The following is a 14,251-nucleotide window of genomic DNA, read 5'->3' on the forward strand; positions in this document are numbered from 1 at the left end:
CACAAGGAGGGAGCCTCTATTCGACTCTGGATCTACACAAAGTGGACCAGAGCTGCTGGGACCCCTGCATGGTTCAGAGCTTGGGAACTTATATTGGCAAAAGGAGAGGGCAGGGAAGCCCTGCTGTGACCCTGCCTCACTGCTGAGGTTTAGGAAGATGTGATTCCCATAGTCAATTCCCCCCCCCTCCCCCGCCCCTGGCTAAGTATCTTAAGTGTAGTGCCTTATGTATAATGGACATTTTAAATTATTACTTATTTGTTTGTTTAGTGGGATCAAGTTTGTGCCAGGGATCAAGTGCAGGGTCCTAAGCATACTAGGCTTCACCACTGAGCAGCATACTGCCACTCCTGTGACATATGACATACCACAATACTATCTCCCCTGATAGGTCCCACCCTATGGAAGGAGCCTGTTTTCAGCTGAGCCTTGTTTGACTTTGTAGTCACTCTGGCCATCAGAGACAGGAGGTGCCTGAAGGAATTCTTCCCATCCTATGTGTTTGTTTGTAGAGCCTCATTTATCCCACAGGACACTTTATAGACCATGTTTTCCCCGGACTCCACTGTTCTCTTGGTGTTAGGAGGTATGTGGATATCATGGTTAAAGAGTCCAATACACATGAACCCCTCCAGCTGTGTGGGTATCGTGGCTAAAGAGTCCAGTACATAAGAACTCCTCCAATTTACTTTTTAAACGATGTTTTACCTTCCTGTATTTGAATCTGTAGCATTTTCTTCCGTCCTCGCCATTTTAAAGCTGCCAATTTTTCAACTACCAAATCAATAAGAGCATTACCAAGCACTTGTGGAGGTAAAGTCAAAGCTTTGAATGATTGTTTTTGTTTTTGTAGGTTCCTTATACATGATAATGGAACTATCTTGCCAATCCAGAGTAAGAGGCATTGCTTATAGAACTTGAATTGTGAGTCATGGAAGCAGACTTATTGCAAAGGCTCATCTAGTTGGACTTTGGAAACTGACAGCAATCACCAGTAAGAACACTGTGGCTGTGCCTACTTCTGAAGGATGTATCTACTACCACAATGGGGCTAGGCAACAGACTGATACACAGGGATTTGTTCCTGGCTGGCTTGAGTCTCACTGCTACTTAAGGTTGTGTGTGTGTGTGTGTGGGGGGGTGCATTCTACAAATGAACCATGTGGTGTGGTGATTTGTATGAGAAATGTCCCTCACAGACTCATGATTTGAAATGTTTGGTCCCCAGTTGGAGGTGCTGTTTGGGGAAATTTATCAGACCCTTGGGAGGTTGGGCCGTGCTGGAGGAAGGACACCACTGGGGTGGCTTTTGTGGGTTCATAGCCTCACCCCACTTCCGGTTCAGTCCTTCTGCTTTATGTTTGTGGTTTGAGATCGGATCTCTGAGCTTTCTGCTCTGGCTGTATACTGCGATGCATCTCCACCCTTATTCTCATTCTCTCTCTCTCTCTCTCTCTCTCTCTCTCTCTCTCTCTCTCCCTCTCTCTGGAACTGTAAGCCAAAATAAGCTCTTTCTTCTACAAGATGCTTGGTCATTGTGTTTTATCATAGCAATGAAAACTAGCTACTTCAACAACTAACGATTTTCTTACATTTGTACCATTTTAAATCCCATACACCGTGAATCTGGTATACGTCTTTTAATAAGTATGAACCTGGTTTGGATTGAAGAAGCGCTTCCTTGGAAAAAATGGCAGGTAGTGACTTTCACTAATTCTTCCAAACATGTTTAGCAGTGTAGCCATCAGCTCTTAGTACTGCACTCACCACTAGGGAAGCCTCTTTTCTGTTTGGTGAAAAGAGCCTGACCTGACCAGCTGACACATGATGCCAACAAGCTTCCTTTTAGATAAAGCATGGGTCTAACAACCATTGAGCTGTGGTTGGCCATAGGCCTTTCCACTGAGGCTCAAATGGCTTGTGTACCTTTAGCTAGGGGCTCCACAGTGATGATCTCGCTGCTGTTGCCTCTTCCGGCGGAAGTCACCGCCACCACCCAGACGCTATACTGCCGATTCCGACTCAGATTAGGGATTCTGTAGGAAAATGAGTCAGGGGAGGCTTCAAACTCACTGATGACCTATGAGAAGAGAGAGAAACATTTCATCACCCACAGAAGCAAGTGGCACTATGGTTTCTTATAAGATTTACTAAGGTTTTGGTGATCAGACCAGATGAAGCCCACATCATCAGGCGCCCCCTAAAGGGCTGAATTTTCAGTGTGAACTGTAATTGGTAAATTTAGGTGGTCCATAGACTATGTCACCCTCCAACACCTTTGATGACCACCCAACCCAGGAGCAATAAGACACTATTGTTAGTCATCAAAAACCACAGAATACAACAAGACAGTGCTTTAAAGGTTTGTTCATTGGCTAATGGACAGTCTCAATGTCTCAGAGACCACAGCCAGCAAGGCTGATTGCACCTTCAGGGGTGTCTAATTTTAAAAGGGGTTTCAGGGAAGGGGCAGGAGGAACTGTCAGCCTCAGAAAGCTGAAAGGACAGAATTGGGGACCTGAAGTGAAAAAGCTGGACACGGAGGGGATTCCTGAGATCTGAGGAATATAGAATATGTAGGTACTGTTTGGTGAGCAGATTTGCACACATATGGGAGCGGAAACTCCCCAGGGCAGGAGAGGAGTCATCTGAAAGGTGTCAAGGTCAGAACTCAGCACTCAACAAGGACTGAGAACGGTGCCTGCTCCCAACACTAGACATTAAAGCACTGGGTAGGAAGTGAGCAATATGTAGCTTAGGATTCAACAGTAGTCTAGTCTGGTCTAACAGGTCACAAAATCAGGAACTGGGAAGGTGAAATGACTAGTAGGTAACCACATCTCAGAGTGAAAGTGAGGAATATTTATAGGACTTAGAATATCTACCACTCAAACAAGCACTGCCCCCAATGACATCCAATAGAAACTTGGTGTATATGAACAACATAAGCATTGTTACGTAGATGAGTGAATAAATAAAATGTGTTATGCACCGTCCATGAAGTCCACTCAGCCACAGAGAAGACTGGAGGACTGCTAAAAGCTGCACTGTAAGCTGGTCTTGAAAATGCATTGCTCAGTGAAAGAAGCCTACTGTAGGTTATCACTTAATGATCTTTCATTGACTGTCCAGGATAGACAATGCATAGCCAGCAAGTAGATGCAAGTAGTAGCAAGTCAGGGGCAAAGAGAGCAAGCAGGTGACGATTTTCCTTTTAGAGTGACACAATCATTCTCAAGTTAGAAAAAGGTAAGGGTCACAGGATGTAGTGAACACATCAAACCCATGGAACCGCCCACTTTGAAAGCATTGGATCTGTGCTGTGTGAATGACTTCTTCATAAAGCTGTTATAAAAATACCTGTAGGAATTCCAAAATAGAGAAGTCATGAGTCACAAAAAAAATAATATATATGCATATATATATATATATATATATATATATATATATATATATATATATCCTAAGTGACCCATAATCAATGTGGATTGGTTTTCTGCAAAGTCAGTAAGGTGGTTTTATAATTATCTTACAGCAATGTTATAGCTTCATAGATTAAATTGGGAGGTAAAGGTCATAGAAGCTCTTCTTAAACTCAAAAGAAATAGTACCCTTTCACACACATATAGGCAACACTGCCTGGACTTAGTAGATCGTAAAAGAAAAAGGAGACATGAAGATGGGAGAGGATGTGGGGGGATCTGGGAAGAACTGAAGGGGGAAATGGAGGGCAAATACATTTCTTTCATTGTGTGAAGTTATCAAAAAATAAAAAAAATATCAAACCCCACAGAAGACAAGACTCTTAGCAGATTGTTTTAGGAAAACCTGTAGTGCATATTATGTCATCATAATAGGTTAAACACGGGCAGCAAAGACAAGACTATACAATAACAGCACACACCAGCTACAGGCAACTGTCAGTCAGGGCATCTGATCTGTGTGCTTGTAAAAGATTAGGAAAAGATCTTTACCAATCCTACATCCAAAAGAGGGCTAATATCCAATATATACAAAGAACTCAAGAAGGTAGACTCCAGAGAACCAAAAACCCTATTAGGAAATGGGGTACAGAACTAAATAAAGAATTTTCAACTAAGGAATATTGAATGACTGAGAGGCACCTAAAAAAAAAAAAGTTCAACATTAGTCATTAGGGAAATGCAAATCAAAACAACCTTGAGATTCCACCTCACATCAGTCAGAATGACTAAGATCAAAAACTCAGGTGACAGCAGATGCTGTCGTGGATGTGGAGAAAGAGGAACACTCCTCCATTGCTGGTGGGATTGCAAGCTGGTACAACCACTCTGGAAATCAGTTTGGTGGTTCCTCAGAAAATTGGACATAGTACTACCTGAGGACCCAACTATACTACTCCTGGGCATATACCCAGAAGATGCTCAAACATGTAATAATGACACATGTTCTACTATGTTCATAGCAGCCTTATTTATAATAGCCAAGAGCTAGAAAGAACCCAGATGTCCCTCAACAGAGGAATGGATACAGAAAATGTGGTACGTTTACACAAAGGACTACTACTCAGCTATTAAAAACGATGAATTCATGAAATTCTTAGGCAAATGGATAGAACTTAAAAATATCATCCTGAGTGAGGTAACCCAATCACACACAGAGAACACACTTGGTATGCACTCACTGATAAGTGAATATTAGCCCAAAAGCTCCAAATAGCCAGGATACAATTCATAGACCACAAGAAGCTTAATAAGAAGGAAGACCAAAGTGTGGATGCTTCCGTCCTTCATAGAAGGAGAACAAAATACTCACTGGAGCAAATATGGAGATAAAGTGTTGAGCAGAGATTGAAGGAAAGTCCATCCAGAGACTGTCCCTCTTGGGGATTCGTCCTATATACAGTCACCAAACCCAGACACTATTGTGGATGCCAAGAAGTGCATCCTGAAAGGAGCCTGATAATGGCTGTCTCCTGAGAGGCTCTGCCGGAGCCTTACAAATACAGAGGCCAGCCATTGGACTGAGCGTGGAGTCCCCAGTAGAGGAGTCAGAGAAAGGACTGAAGGAGTTGAAGGGGTTTGTAACCCCATAGGAAGAACAACTATATCAACCAACCAGACCCCCCAGAACTCCCAGGGACTAAGCCACCAACAAAAGAGTACACATGGCTTTAGCTGCATATGTAACAGAGGATGGCCTTGTCATGCATCAATGGGAGGAGAGGTCCTTGGTACTATGAAGGCTCAATAGATGCCCCAGAATTGAGAGCGGGGAGGTAGGAGTGGGTGGGTGGGTGGGTGGAGGAACACCCTCATAGAAGCAGGGGGAGAGAGGGAAACCAGGAAAGGGGATAACATTTGAAATGTAAATAAAGAAAATATCCCATAATTTAAAAAAAAAGAAAGAAAGAAAACTAAGTGAGACTAATTATAAAGAAACCACTGAAATTTCAGCCTGAGGAGGGAAGCAGCCAATGTGCCCAGGCAAAAATTCAACTGGAATCACAAAAAGGTTTAAGCCATTCGAAGGAGGTCAGAACAGAGCAAGAAGGGCAGGGAGCCCAGCCAGACATTTAAAACCAAGGAGCACCGATTCCACATTTAACCTAATCACAGCAATAGTCACATCAAGCAAATGAGGCTGAGCCCCTGAGTTAAACACAAAGTTATTCCACCTGATAAGAAAACAATATCCAACAAAAAGTAAAATAATAATAATAATAAAGTATCCTTTAAGTAACATCACCAAAATTAATATTACACAAAATAGATTCATTAATAAGACATTTTAGGAATGATAGGATGAACAAGTCAATTTGACACTGGCAAGGAGGTCAGCTCACCAAGAGGCTAGGATAGTCCTGAACCCTTCATGCACTTAATACCAAGGCATTGAATACATAAAGCCAAATTGAAGGGACAGAGTTGTAGACCAAGACAGCTCACTGTTGTTCTGTGAGAAGCCACAAGAGGTAGGTGGGGCTGGGGCTGGGGCACACAGAGGTCATAGCACCAGACCAGGATAGGAAAAGGCTTAAGCTCCTCACTTCCAAACTCCATTCTGATTCTTCACACTCCATGTAGTCAGTTATGAACAACCAACTCTAAAGGGCTCTCTTGCTCCTGCTCCGTGCTGCAACCACCTGAAGGGGCTGGGTCAGCTGTGAAGGGGGTGGGGTGTGGGGGAAATTAGCACCACTATCAAACCATTTTAACAGCATCTCTTTATTGTCTACTCAATACCATCACCCCCCAGTGAAACATATCAGAGGTTTGTTCACAGTCAGATATTCAGCTTGCAGGTAAATTGTTCTGGACTGACATCAGGAAATGATTGGGCCCCTGCGGGGATTTCTCAGCGGCTGTACTATGCACACACTTAGTGCACACCTGGGCAGACATGTTGGCATTTTACTGCTCTCATCCCTCACAAAGCATTCGTGCCTAGACTTCCAGAAGTTTAGAGGGAATTTGGCTCTTTCCTTTGTAAACCACAATCCGAGGAGGAAATCCAATCCTGAGACCATATGGGAGTGCACTGTGTGAAATTCCAAAGGTTTGTTGTTGCCAATTTACTTTGTTAAGGCTTAGGGATGTGGATATCATAACAATGCCTTTATTGAACATTCAACAAAGCATTATACACACACAAGGATTTTTCTGTAGCGAGCACACAGCTTTTAGTTACAACTCAGTCTGCATTCTGTCTACAAGGGGTAATTAGTCTTTCCTTCCAAAATACATATTTTATTTATGTTTTGCCCACAGCAGGGAATGTGGCTAAATCAGAAAAAAAAAATATTTCTTATGCAGCTCTACTTGCTTTACCATTTACACAGAAGATTAACCAAGAACCAAGGGGGAAGGAAAACAAGTTTCTATGCATAGAAAGTCCCTCTAATTGGCATGACATTTCTCTAGGAATCAACTGGCAAATAAGAGTTTAGCTATGCAGTATCTCCTAAGGGTCCTTGGGAAAGTTGTTCACATAGTATCTCTACCCTTTGACCACTGTCTATTTTCTTGATGTCTACAATAATTAGGCACACTTCAGGGTAGGGGTTGTAGGATACAAGCCAATCGAACCATTTATACAACTGAAGAATTAACTAATTTACCTTGGGTCTCAAACTGAATATGTGATTAATGTGTCTTAAAATTTGAGCAATAACCAGGAAGAAGAAGAGTGCCTCTAAAGATGCAGCCTACTGAGAGGTGACCAAGGCCACTTGCAGGCTCTGGTGACAGAGGCCACTTGCTGGCTTTGGTGACTGAGGCCACTGCTGGCTCTGGTGACAGAGGCCACTGCTGGCTCTGGTGACTAAGCCACTTGCTGGCTCTGGTGAGCTCTATTTGCCCATCTCTGAGCTCTAGAAGACAGAGTCAGTAGCAGGTATGTCCTGTTGAGAGGTGACTGTGTGCATCCCTACCTATAGGGAGGAAGCTGTGAGCTCCAAGGAAATCCTGTGAACTTCCAGAATGAGGTTGGGTACTGATAACCATCCATGGGCCCTAGAGGGCCATGAGATGGACTTCAGGGAGAGGGGCCTGTAGGTGAGACACCCCCCAACAAAGGGATACCTCAGCAATGATGTTATGCTAGTTTCTAACTAGCTATGGAGGGTGGATACAACACCAGGGTTAGTCCTTTAGAAGAAGAGGTAATGGTTAAGAAAGAAAGGAAGGAAAATAGAAAAATAATCAGAAGCCAATTCAGTGAACAGCTTGGCCAGAACTGTTAGTCCAAAGAGATATGCTGCATCTTGATTCCCTGGGAAACATGTTCCACAGTATTTTAATATGTGTTATAATAGCAGTGACTGAATTTACACTTCCATCATTTTCTTTCTATCAGATATCATATTGGCAATGGTCCAGTATCACCCAAGGCAGCTTGCTGACTTTCACATACATTTCTATCACATGACTGCCCTTCTGAATACCAGGAGATGTCCAGTGGAAGAAGATGGTTTTATATCTAGATTTTCCCCAACACTTCAGTGGTAGTTACATCGAAGACTTCAAAATACAGATGAAGCTGGAGGGACAGAAAGGAAATCAGGGCTTTCCTCTGAAGCATGACAGGATAGAAGGGTAGAGCAGTGCAGGAGGTGGGGCGGAACTTATTATGTAGTATATTAGGGGTTAATGGTGTCAAAAGAAGTGTGTGGCAAAGTGGCAGAGGTACTTTAAATATTTAATTAATGGTCAGAACTGAAGAGATGACTCAGTGGTTGGGAGCACTGGCGGCTTTTCTAGAGAACTACTCAATTCCTAGCCCTCATACTGCAGCTCATAACCACTTGTAGTTCTAGCCCCAGGGGATCAGATGCCCTCTACTGGTTTCCACAGGCACTAGGCACACTCCTGGTGCAAATATGTACATGCAGATAGAATACCTGTGCACATAAAAATGGAATAGTCATTTAAGGATCCAGGTTGTTACACACGTGAACTTGGAGCAGCTGTGGTTCCTTTTAGAAGACCAGCACAGGATCAGAGCAGTTAAGAATTCCAGCATGGATCGGGGAGGAACTCATGAACCCGCATCCCTAGCTGAGAAGCTATTGGTAGTTGATAGCTGCTGGGGGAGGAAGTGCAGCTACTGGAAGATTTCCATGTCACAGTGGATGGTTCCCACACTCATGCAATAATTTGGCTCAGTGGGTTTAAACAATATAGAGAAATAGAATAAAAAAGGATACAAAGTTTGGAGGGAGATGTGTTGTGTGTATTAGAAGGGAGGAGTGAAGCTGGAGACGATCAAGATACTTTGTATACATCATGAACACCTTAAAGAATATACTACTCTTTAAAAGACACTTAAGTATCTAAACATTTTTCTTCCCTTAGATTTTTATCTATTGACTTTTAAATTCCGAGTTAGGTCAGGATTGAAGAGTCTAGATTTTATTATATGCCTGAAGAGTGACTTGATTTTGAACAGGCTGCTGCTGTGTTTGGGTACCATGGCTAGAAGTTCAGTCCAAGCTTCCCAGAGTGCTGGATCCGGGCACATGGCCACCACAGAACTCATTGGTTCTCAGTGGGGAAGGGGTCTACCTCTGCTGTGCTCAGCAGGAGGCTCCAGGGGAGACTTTGTGAGTCGGGCTGCTAATGGCTCTACATCTATCATTTTGTTAGCTGTCTCAGGAAAAGGCTGCCCCCTTTCACCTAAAAAGCTTGAACATCCTGACTGTACCAGAGTCCAGAATTAATCTATCCTTGTCACCAAATCACTTCTTGGGTGATGTGAAATAGGTTCTTAGATCTTGGCTCATCAGAGGAGATGGAAGAAGAACAAGAATCTGCTCTGGGTGAATCCGTGTGACAGGGACAGCCCATGGTGTTCTCCCAGAGGAGGCTGGTATTCTGTCTGAAGTTTCACACCTTAGATTATCTTCATTCAAATGGTATGGTTATACTTAGCACTGTGGAAGTCCACGAGGGTACACGCAAACATTTGAAAACTGGTGTGTGTGTGTGGGTGGGGGGGGGGGTCTACTGATCTTTTGCTTGCATATTTTGATTTCTGTTTGGGGAGCATGTCAAGAATTATAGGATATTAGAGGGCAGCTATATAAGTTTTCTGGGTCCCAGAATGCTGTGGAATTAGGATCTGAAGAAGCCAGTTGGCAGCAAGGAAGACTGGGAACCTTCACTAAGGTAGACAGGTAACAGAGTATGTGTGTGTGTGGCGGGGGGAACCAGGACTGTGCAAATGTGTGAGAAAGCACACTATAAAAATAGCCTGTAAAGGTAAGGTGAGGCCAATTATCTTCCAACCTTTCTATCAGCTCTGGACCCTTCCCCTCCCTTGGAAATGCACTTTCCTTTTTTCTTTCTTTCTTTCTTTCTTTCTTTCTTTCTTTCTTTCTTTCTTTCTTTCTTTCTTTCTTCCTTCCTTCCTTCCTTCCTTCCTTCCTTCCTTTCTTTCTTTCTTTCTTTCTTTCTTTCTTTCTTTGTTTGTTTGTTTCTTTCTTTCCTTCCTTCCTTCCTTCCTTCCTTCCTTCCTTCCTTCCTTTCTTTCTTCCTTCCTTTCTTTTTTTTGTAAAGATTTATTTATATATTTATTTATTTGTTTATTTATTTATTTATTTATTTATTTTATGTATATGAGCTGTCTTCAGACACACCAGAAGTAGGGCATTGGAACCCATCACAGATGGTTTTAAGCCACTGTGTGGTTGCTGGAAATTGAACCCAGGACCTCTGGAAGAGCAGTCAGTGCTCTTAACCACTGAGTAATTTTTCCAGCCCCTGCATCTCCTTCTATACTCCAGGTGTCCCCATTCAATTCCTTTAACAGGGACACCGAGTCTGGAAGTCCTAGTGGGCTATGTGGAGTAAGGAATGGGTGGAGACCGCCCATTTTTCAATATGAGGTGTGTTCAGAGTTCATCTTAATTACAGATGAGTGGGAGGCTCACACCTCTCTCCCTTAGCTGTGGGCTACACCTCTTTGCCTCAAACAAACTCACTTGGTATGTAACTGAGGCCATAATAATAATAATTTAAAAAGGAGGCTTTCTCTAGCACCAAATTATCTATTAGGTAAGATTCAATGTCTGAAACCAACGAGATGGCAAATTGGAAAGGGGCAAGTCTCAGCCTATGGGAGGAAAGGACTTTAGAAGTCCTGTCCAAGGTGCCACGTGAGACTCCACTGGTGATAACTGATTTTTCCCTTTGCTAGCAGCTGTTGATCACAGACAGCTTCTCCCTTAGAGGTGGGGGAGCCTGTGTTCACCTCTTCCTCTAAGCATTGGGACCCTGTCGGGCTTGACTCCATGTGGGGTTTTGCTTGCTGATTATGATTTCTGTTTAGGGAGCATGTTGCATGTGTTCTGTTTTTCTTTGTTTTAGAGAGAGGGGAGAGAGAGAGAGAGAGAGAGAGAGAGAGAATATAATAAAGTTGGGTGGGTAGGATAGGATCTGAGAAGAATTGGGGAGGGAAAAACATGATCAAAATATAGTGTATTAAATTTGTTTTTCAAAAAGTTAAAAAGCAAAATAAAAACAGTCATTGTCTTGCACCTGATCAGTCAGCAGTCCCTTTCTGTCTTTTCTACGTCAGAGTCCCTTTCTGCAGCATAGTGTTGGTTCATCTCTTGAATTTGCTCTCTTGTCTCTCATAGGCTTCACCTGCTTCTGAGTTCCACAGGTAACTACAGGTAGCCTTCCAGCTCCGCAAGGGAACCAGTGCCAAAGTTCCGTGTGTGGGTGAGGATGGCCAACTTGTAATCACTCAGTTTGGCTCATGATCATTTACTGAGTTTATTCCAGCTTTGTAGATTCTAGGTTAAGACCATGATGCAGCACACAGTGGGTTAATTAAGAATGAGGCGTGACAGGGTTCTGAGAAATTCTTATAGGAATCCAGAAATAAGGCCATCCAGAGTTCCCCTTTTAAACTCTCCCTATCACAAGCAAGGATGTGACTTAATATTCAGCAAGGCGTCTGGGGGTGGAGGGATGGCAGTTCCGTGTGCTTGTTTTAAATATATATTTATAGCAGAGTTTTACAGGACTTTTGACACGTTTACCTCCCCAATCTTGTCCAGCCTAGAAAATGCAGCTGTTGGGATAAATCCATAAATTGTGTGATGTCCAAGCAACTGCAGATACTTCAACCATTCCAGCTTTCTGCATTTGGGCCTCCTGGGTGGAGTCCTGGGTCTCTGTACAACTAGGATGTCTATTCCCTGAAAGACGGTAGAGTTCCCAGAAGGATTTTACATTAAGTGTGTCAGTGTCAGTCTTAGGAATGGCCTCTGTTGCCTGCCTTCACTCACAGTTACTTCTGGATGTTGCTATAACGGCTTCCTTTTTGTGTGTAGGATACTTTTTTTTTCTTTACAGGTAATTAACATAAAATAAGCTGCATTGAAGGACATTAAAGTTTTTTTTTTTTTGATAGTTCCTGTAATCACAGATTTTATGGAAACAGATGCCGAATTCATTTCCAAATCTCCTCTATTCTTTAGCTTACTGGATGTTAGGAAAATCTCTACTCTTCCATCAGGGTCCTTCTGTAGCATTAGTTTATTATTCTCCTATGGCTTTTCCCTCTGTTCCACCATGGGCTCTGGTCTTACCAGTACTTGGAACCGAGGTTACTGGGGGTGGGAGGGAGGGCAGCTTCGGCTCAGCCTTTTCTCTAGGCACTCTTTCCAATCCTCAGCCTTTTGTGGGGTCAGCACCCACCAACTAATGGATAGAACTTATCAAGGAAGTGCTAGTTGTATTAGGTGAGTTTAAAGATGACCCAGAAATGATCAGAGTTTGAAAGGAAATGCTGTGTGTGGAATAGCTTCTGTGTCACAATTTTCTCAGACTGAATTATTTTTGCCCTGCCTGTTGGATGTAAAAATTATCCCACTTAAAAACATTTCAATTAACTTTTTAATGTAAAACCAATCCTGTCAAAGAAATGGGGTGCTTTAAAAGGCATAACATCTGATAATTAACTTCTAGTTTCTAAAGTCTAGAAAGCTCGGATTTCATGGCTCTACAGCAGTGACTTAAAAGAGAAAGAAAGAAAGAAAAGCCTTCCCTAAAGCAAAGTACAGAAACCAGTAGTTGCCTTAATGGAGGAGCTATGAACGACACTCCCGTAGCATGAAAGTCTTCCTGTTTTGAGGTGGAGAAATGGCATGCATTCCAATCAGGATAGAAGTTAGCTGGGTGGATTTGAGATTTTTAAAAATCCTATGTATAATTAATTTTAATATAATTAGCATCTTATTTTACCACTTTCATCTCCATAAATGACAGTTAGCACAAAGAGCTTTGGAAGCCATGGAGGCTGAGGAGGCCATATGGGCAGTGGTGGTAACACTAACATTAAAGGTGGGTGTGTCACCCTGACCCATTCCTGTGTCCCTCTGTGTCTTCCTGAGGTCACTGGATCTGTGAAGCCATACACGTAACTGTTGGTAGCTTTCTACAGAGCCTTTCAAACACAACACATTTGACTTGTTAGACTTTCTAATGTAAAAAAGAATTGCTGTTATCCTTGGTAGTGAATTAAACTTAATATCTACAAAGAACATGAAAGAGACCGCCTAGAATCAAGGTCATTGTCCCATTAGAATTGACGTGACAGCTTCTTCCCTTCCTAGGTTCTTTCTAACCACATGCCCTCCTTTACTTTCCTGTCTCCATTGTCATAGCACCTGCCACCCTAATTACCTATCTGTCGAAGGTGTACTATTAGTTTCATTTATGGCTGTCACCCATTCAGTGACTTCTGTACAAAAGAATAAGCTTAGCGACAAGCAGCTTCTCCCAGCAGGGAAGAAATTCAGTGATGATTATTCTGAGTAATGAGAACAATCTAGGCATAATATACAGCAATGAAAAGGGCTAGTATGGATTTCCATTACTCTTAATTGAGCTAAACTATGGTGATGGCCATAATGTGATAATGGACAGACAGACATGTCTAGGGCACGAAGCTATGAAAATGTTAGACCTGCCTGTCGAGACAAGGTTGAGAGTCCTGCCATGGGCTGTGGGCTCAGGGGACAGTGACAACAATGGAAGGCATTGTTTGATTCTTGCTGTTGCAAACAGACCTCAGGCCTGACTAGTGCATGATGGTGTCATTGAGACAGAAGGAGGCACACTCCAAAGCCTCGTCACCTGAAACTTGTTTTAAAATTAAATTGATTTTTTAAAGGGCATTCTAGGCCATGGGCAGTAAAGGAAGCTGTAGGAAATGAATGTTCAGGCTAGAATATACAGCCTTCTAGGCTGAGTACAAGCCACATTGAAGAGCTAATGTTGGAAGCCTATCTCAAAGGATAGCTGGATGAGCTATCTCATGATCTTGGGCTTCCGAGGAGGTTTCCTAGGTTTGCTTCTCCACAGATGCCATTGGCATACACACTTTGCTCTTGACTCTTAAATCATAAGATTGGGTTTGGGAATCCCACAGACAAGGTAATCCCTGCCCTTCTTGTTCAGCATTCTGACCTATCATGGCAAATGGATGTTTCAACAACGTCTAGTGGCACCAAGGGCCACTGATGACCATCTTAAAAGAAAACTACAAAACAGACTCCAGAGAAGGATCACACAGTGATTGGCTGGATTTTGGGGGAAGAAAAGATTTTTTTGTTTGTTTGTTGTCTATTTGTTCATCTTTTTTTTTGAGACTGGGTATCATTATGTAGTTCTGGATGGCATGGAACTGGACATGTAGAGCAGACTGGCTTTGAACTCACAGAGATCTGCCTGCTTCTACCTGTCCTTGCCTCCTATGA

The 14,251-nt window shown here is 42.7% G+C and overlaps 1 protein-coding gene across 5 annotated transcripts in view; it reads right to left on the bottom strand.

The window, feature by feature from the left end:
• The window catches only part of Dscam (DS cell adhesion molecule), a 583,662-nt gene that overhangs the window by 65,499 nt on the left and 503,912 nt on the right, over positions 1–14,251 (bottom strand). For all 5 annotated transcript variants that reach the window (XR_003951753.1, XM_006522886.3, NM_031174.4 and 2 more), the window contains one exon: positions 1,927–2,080. Coding sequence is in view for 4 of the 5 variants with exons in the window: in XM_006522886.3 (XP_006522949.1) it covers positions 1,927–2,080 (154 nt within the window). In the remaining variant the exon portion in view is untranslated. The remainder of the gene's footprint in view (positions 1–1,926; positions 2,081–14,251) is intronic.

Source organism: Mus musculus, chromosome 16 (genome assembly GCF_000001635.26).
Source record: "Mus musculus strain C57BL/6J chromosome 16, GRCm38.p6 C57BL/6J".
Taxonomy (NCBI): Eukaryota; Metazoa; Chordata; class Mammalia; order Rodentia; family Muridae; genus Mus; species Mus musculus.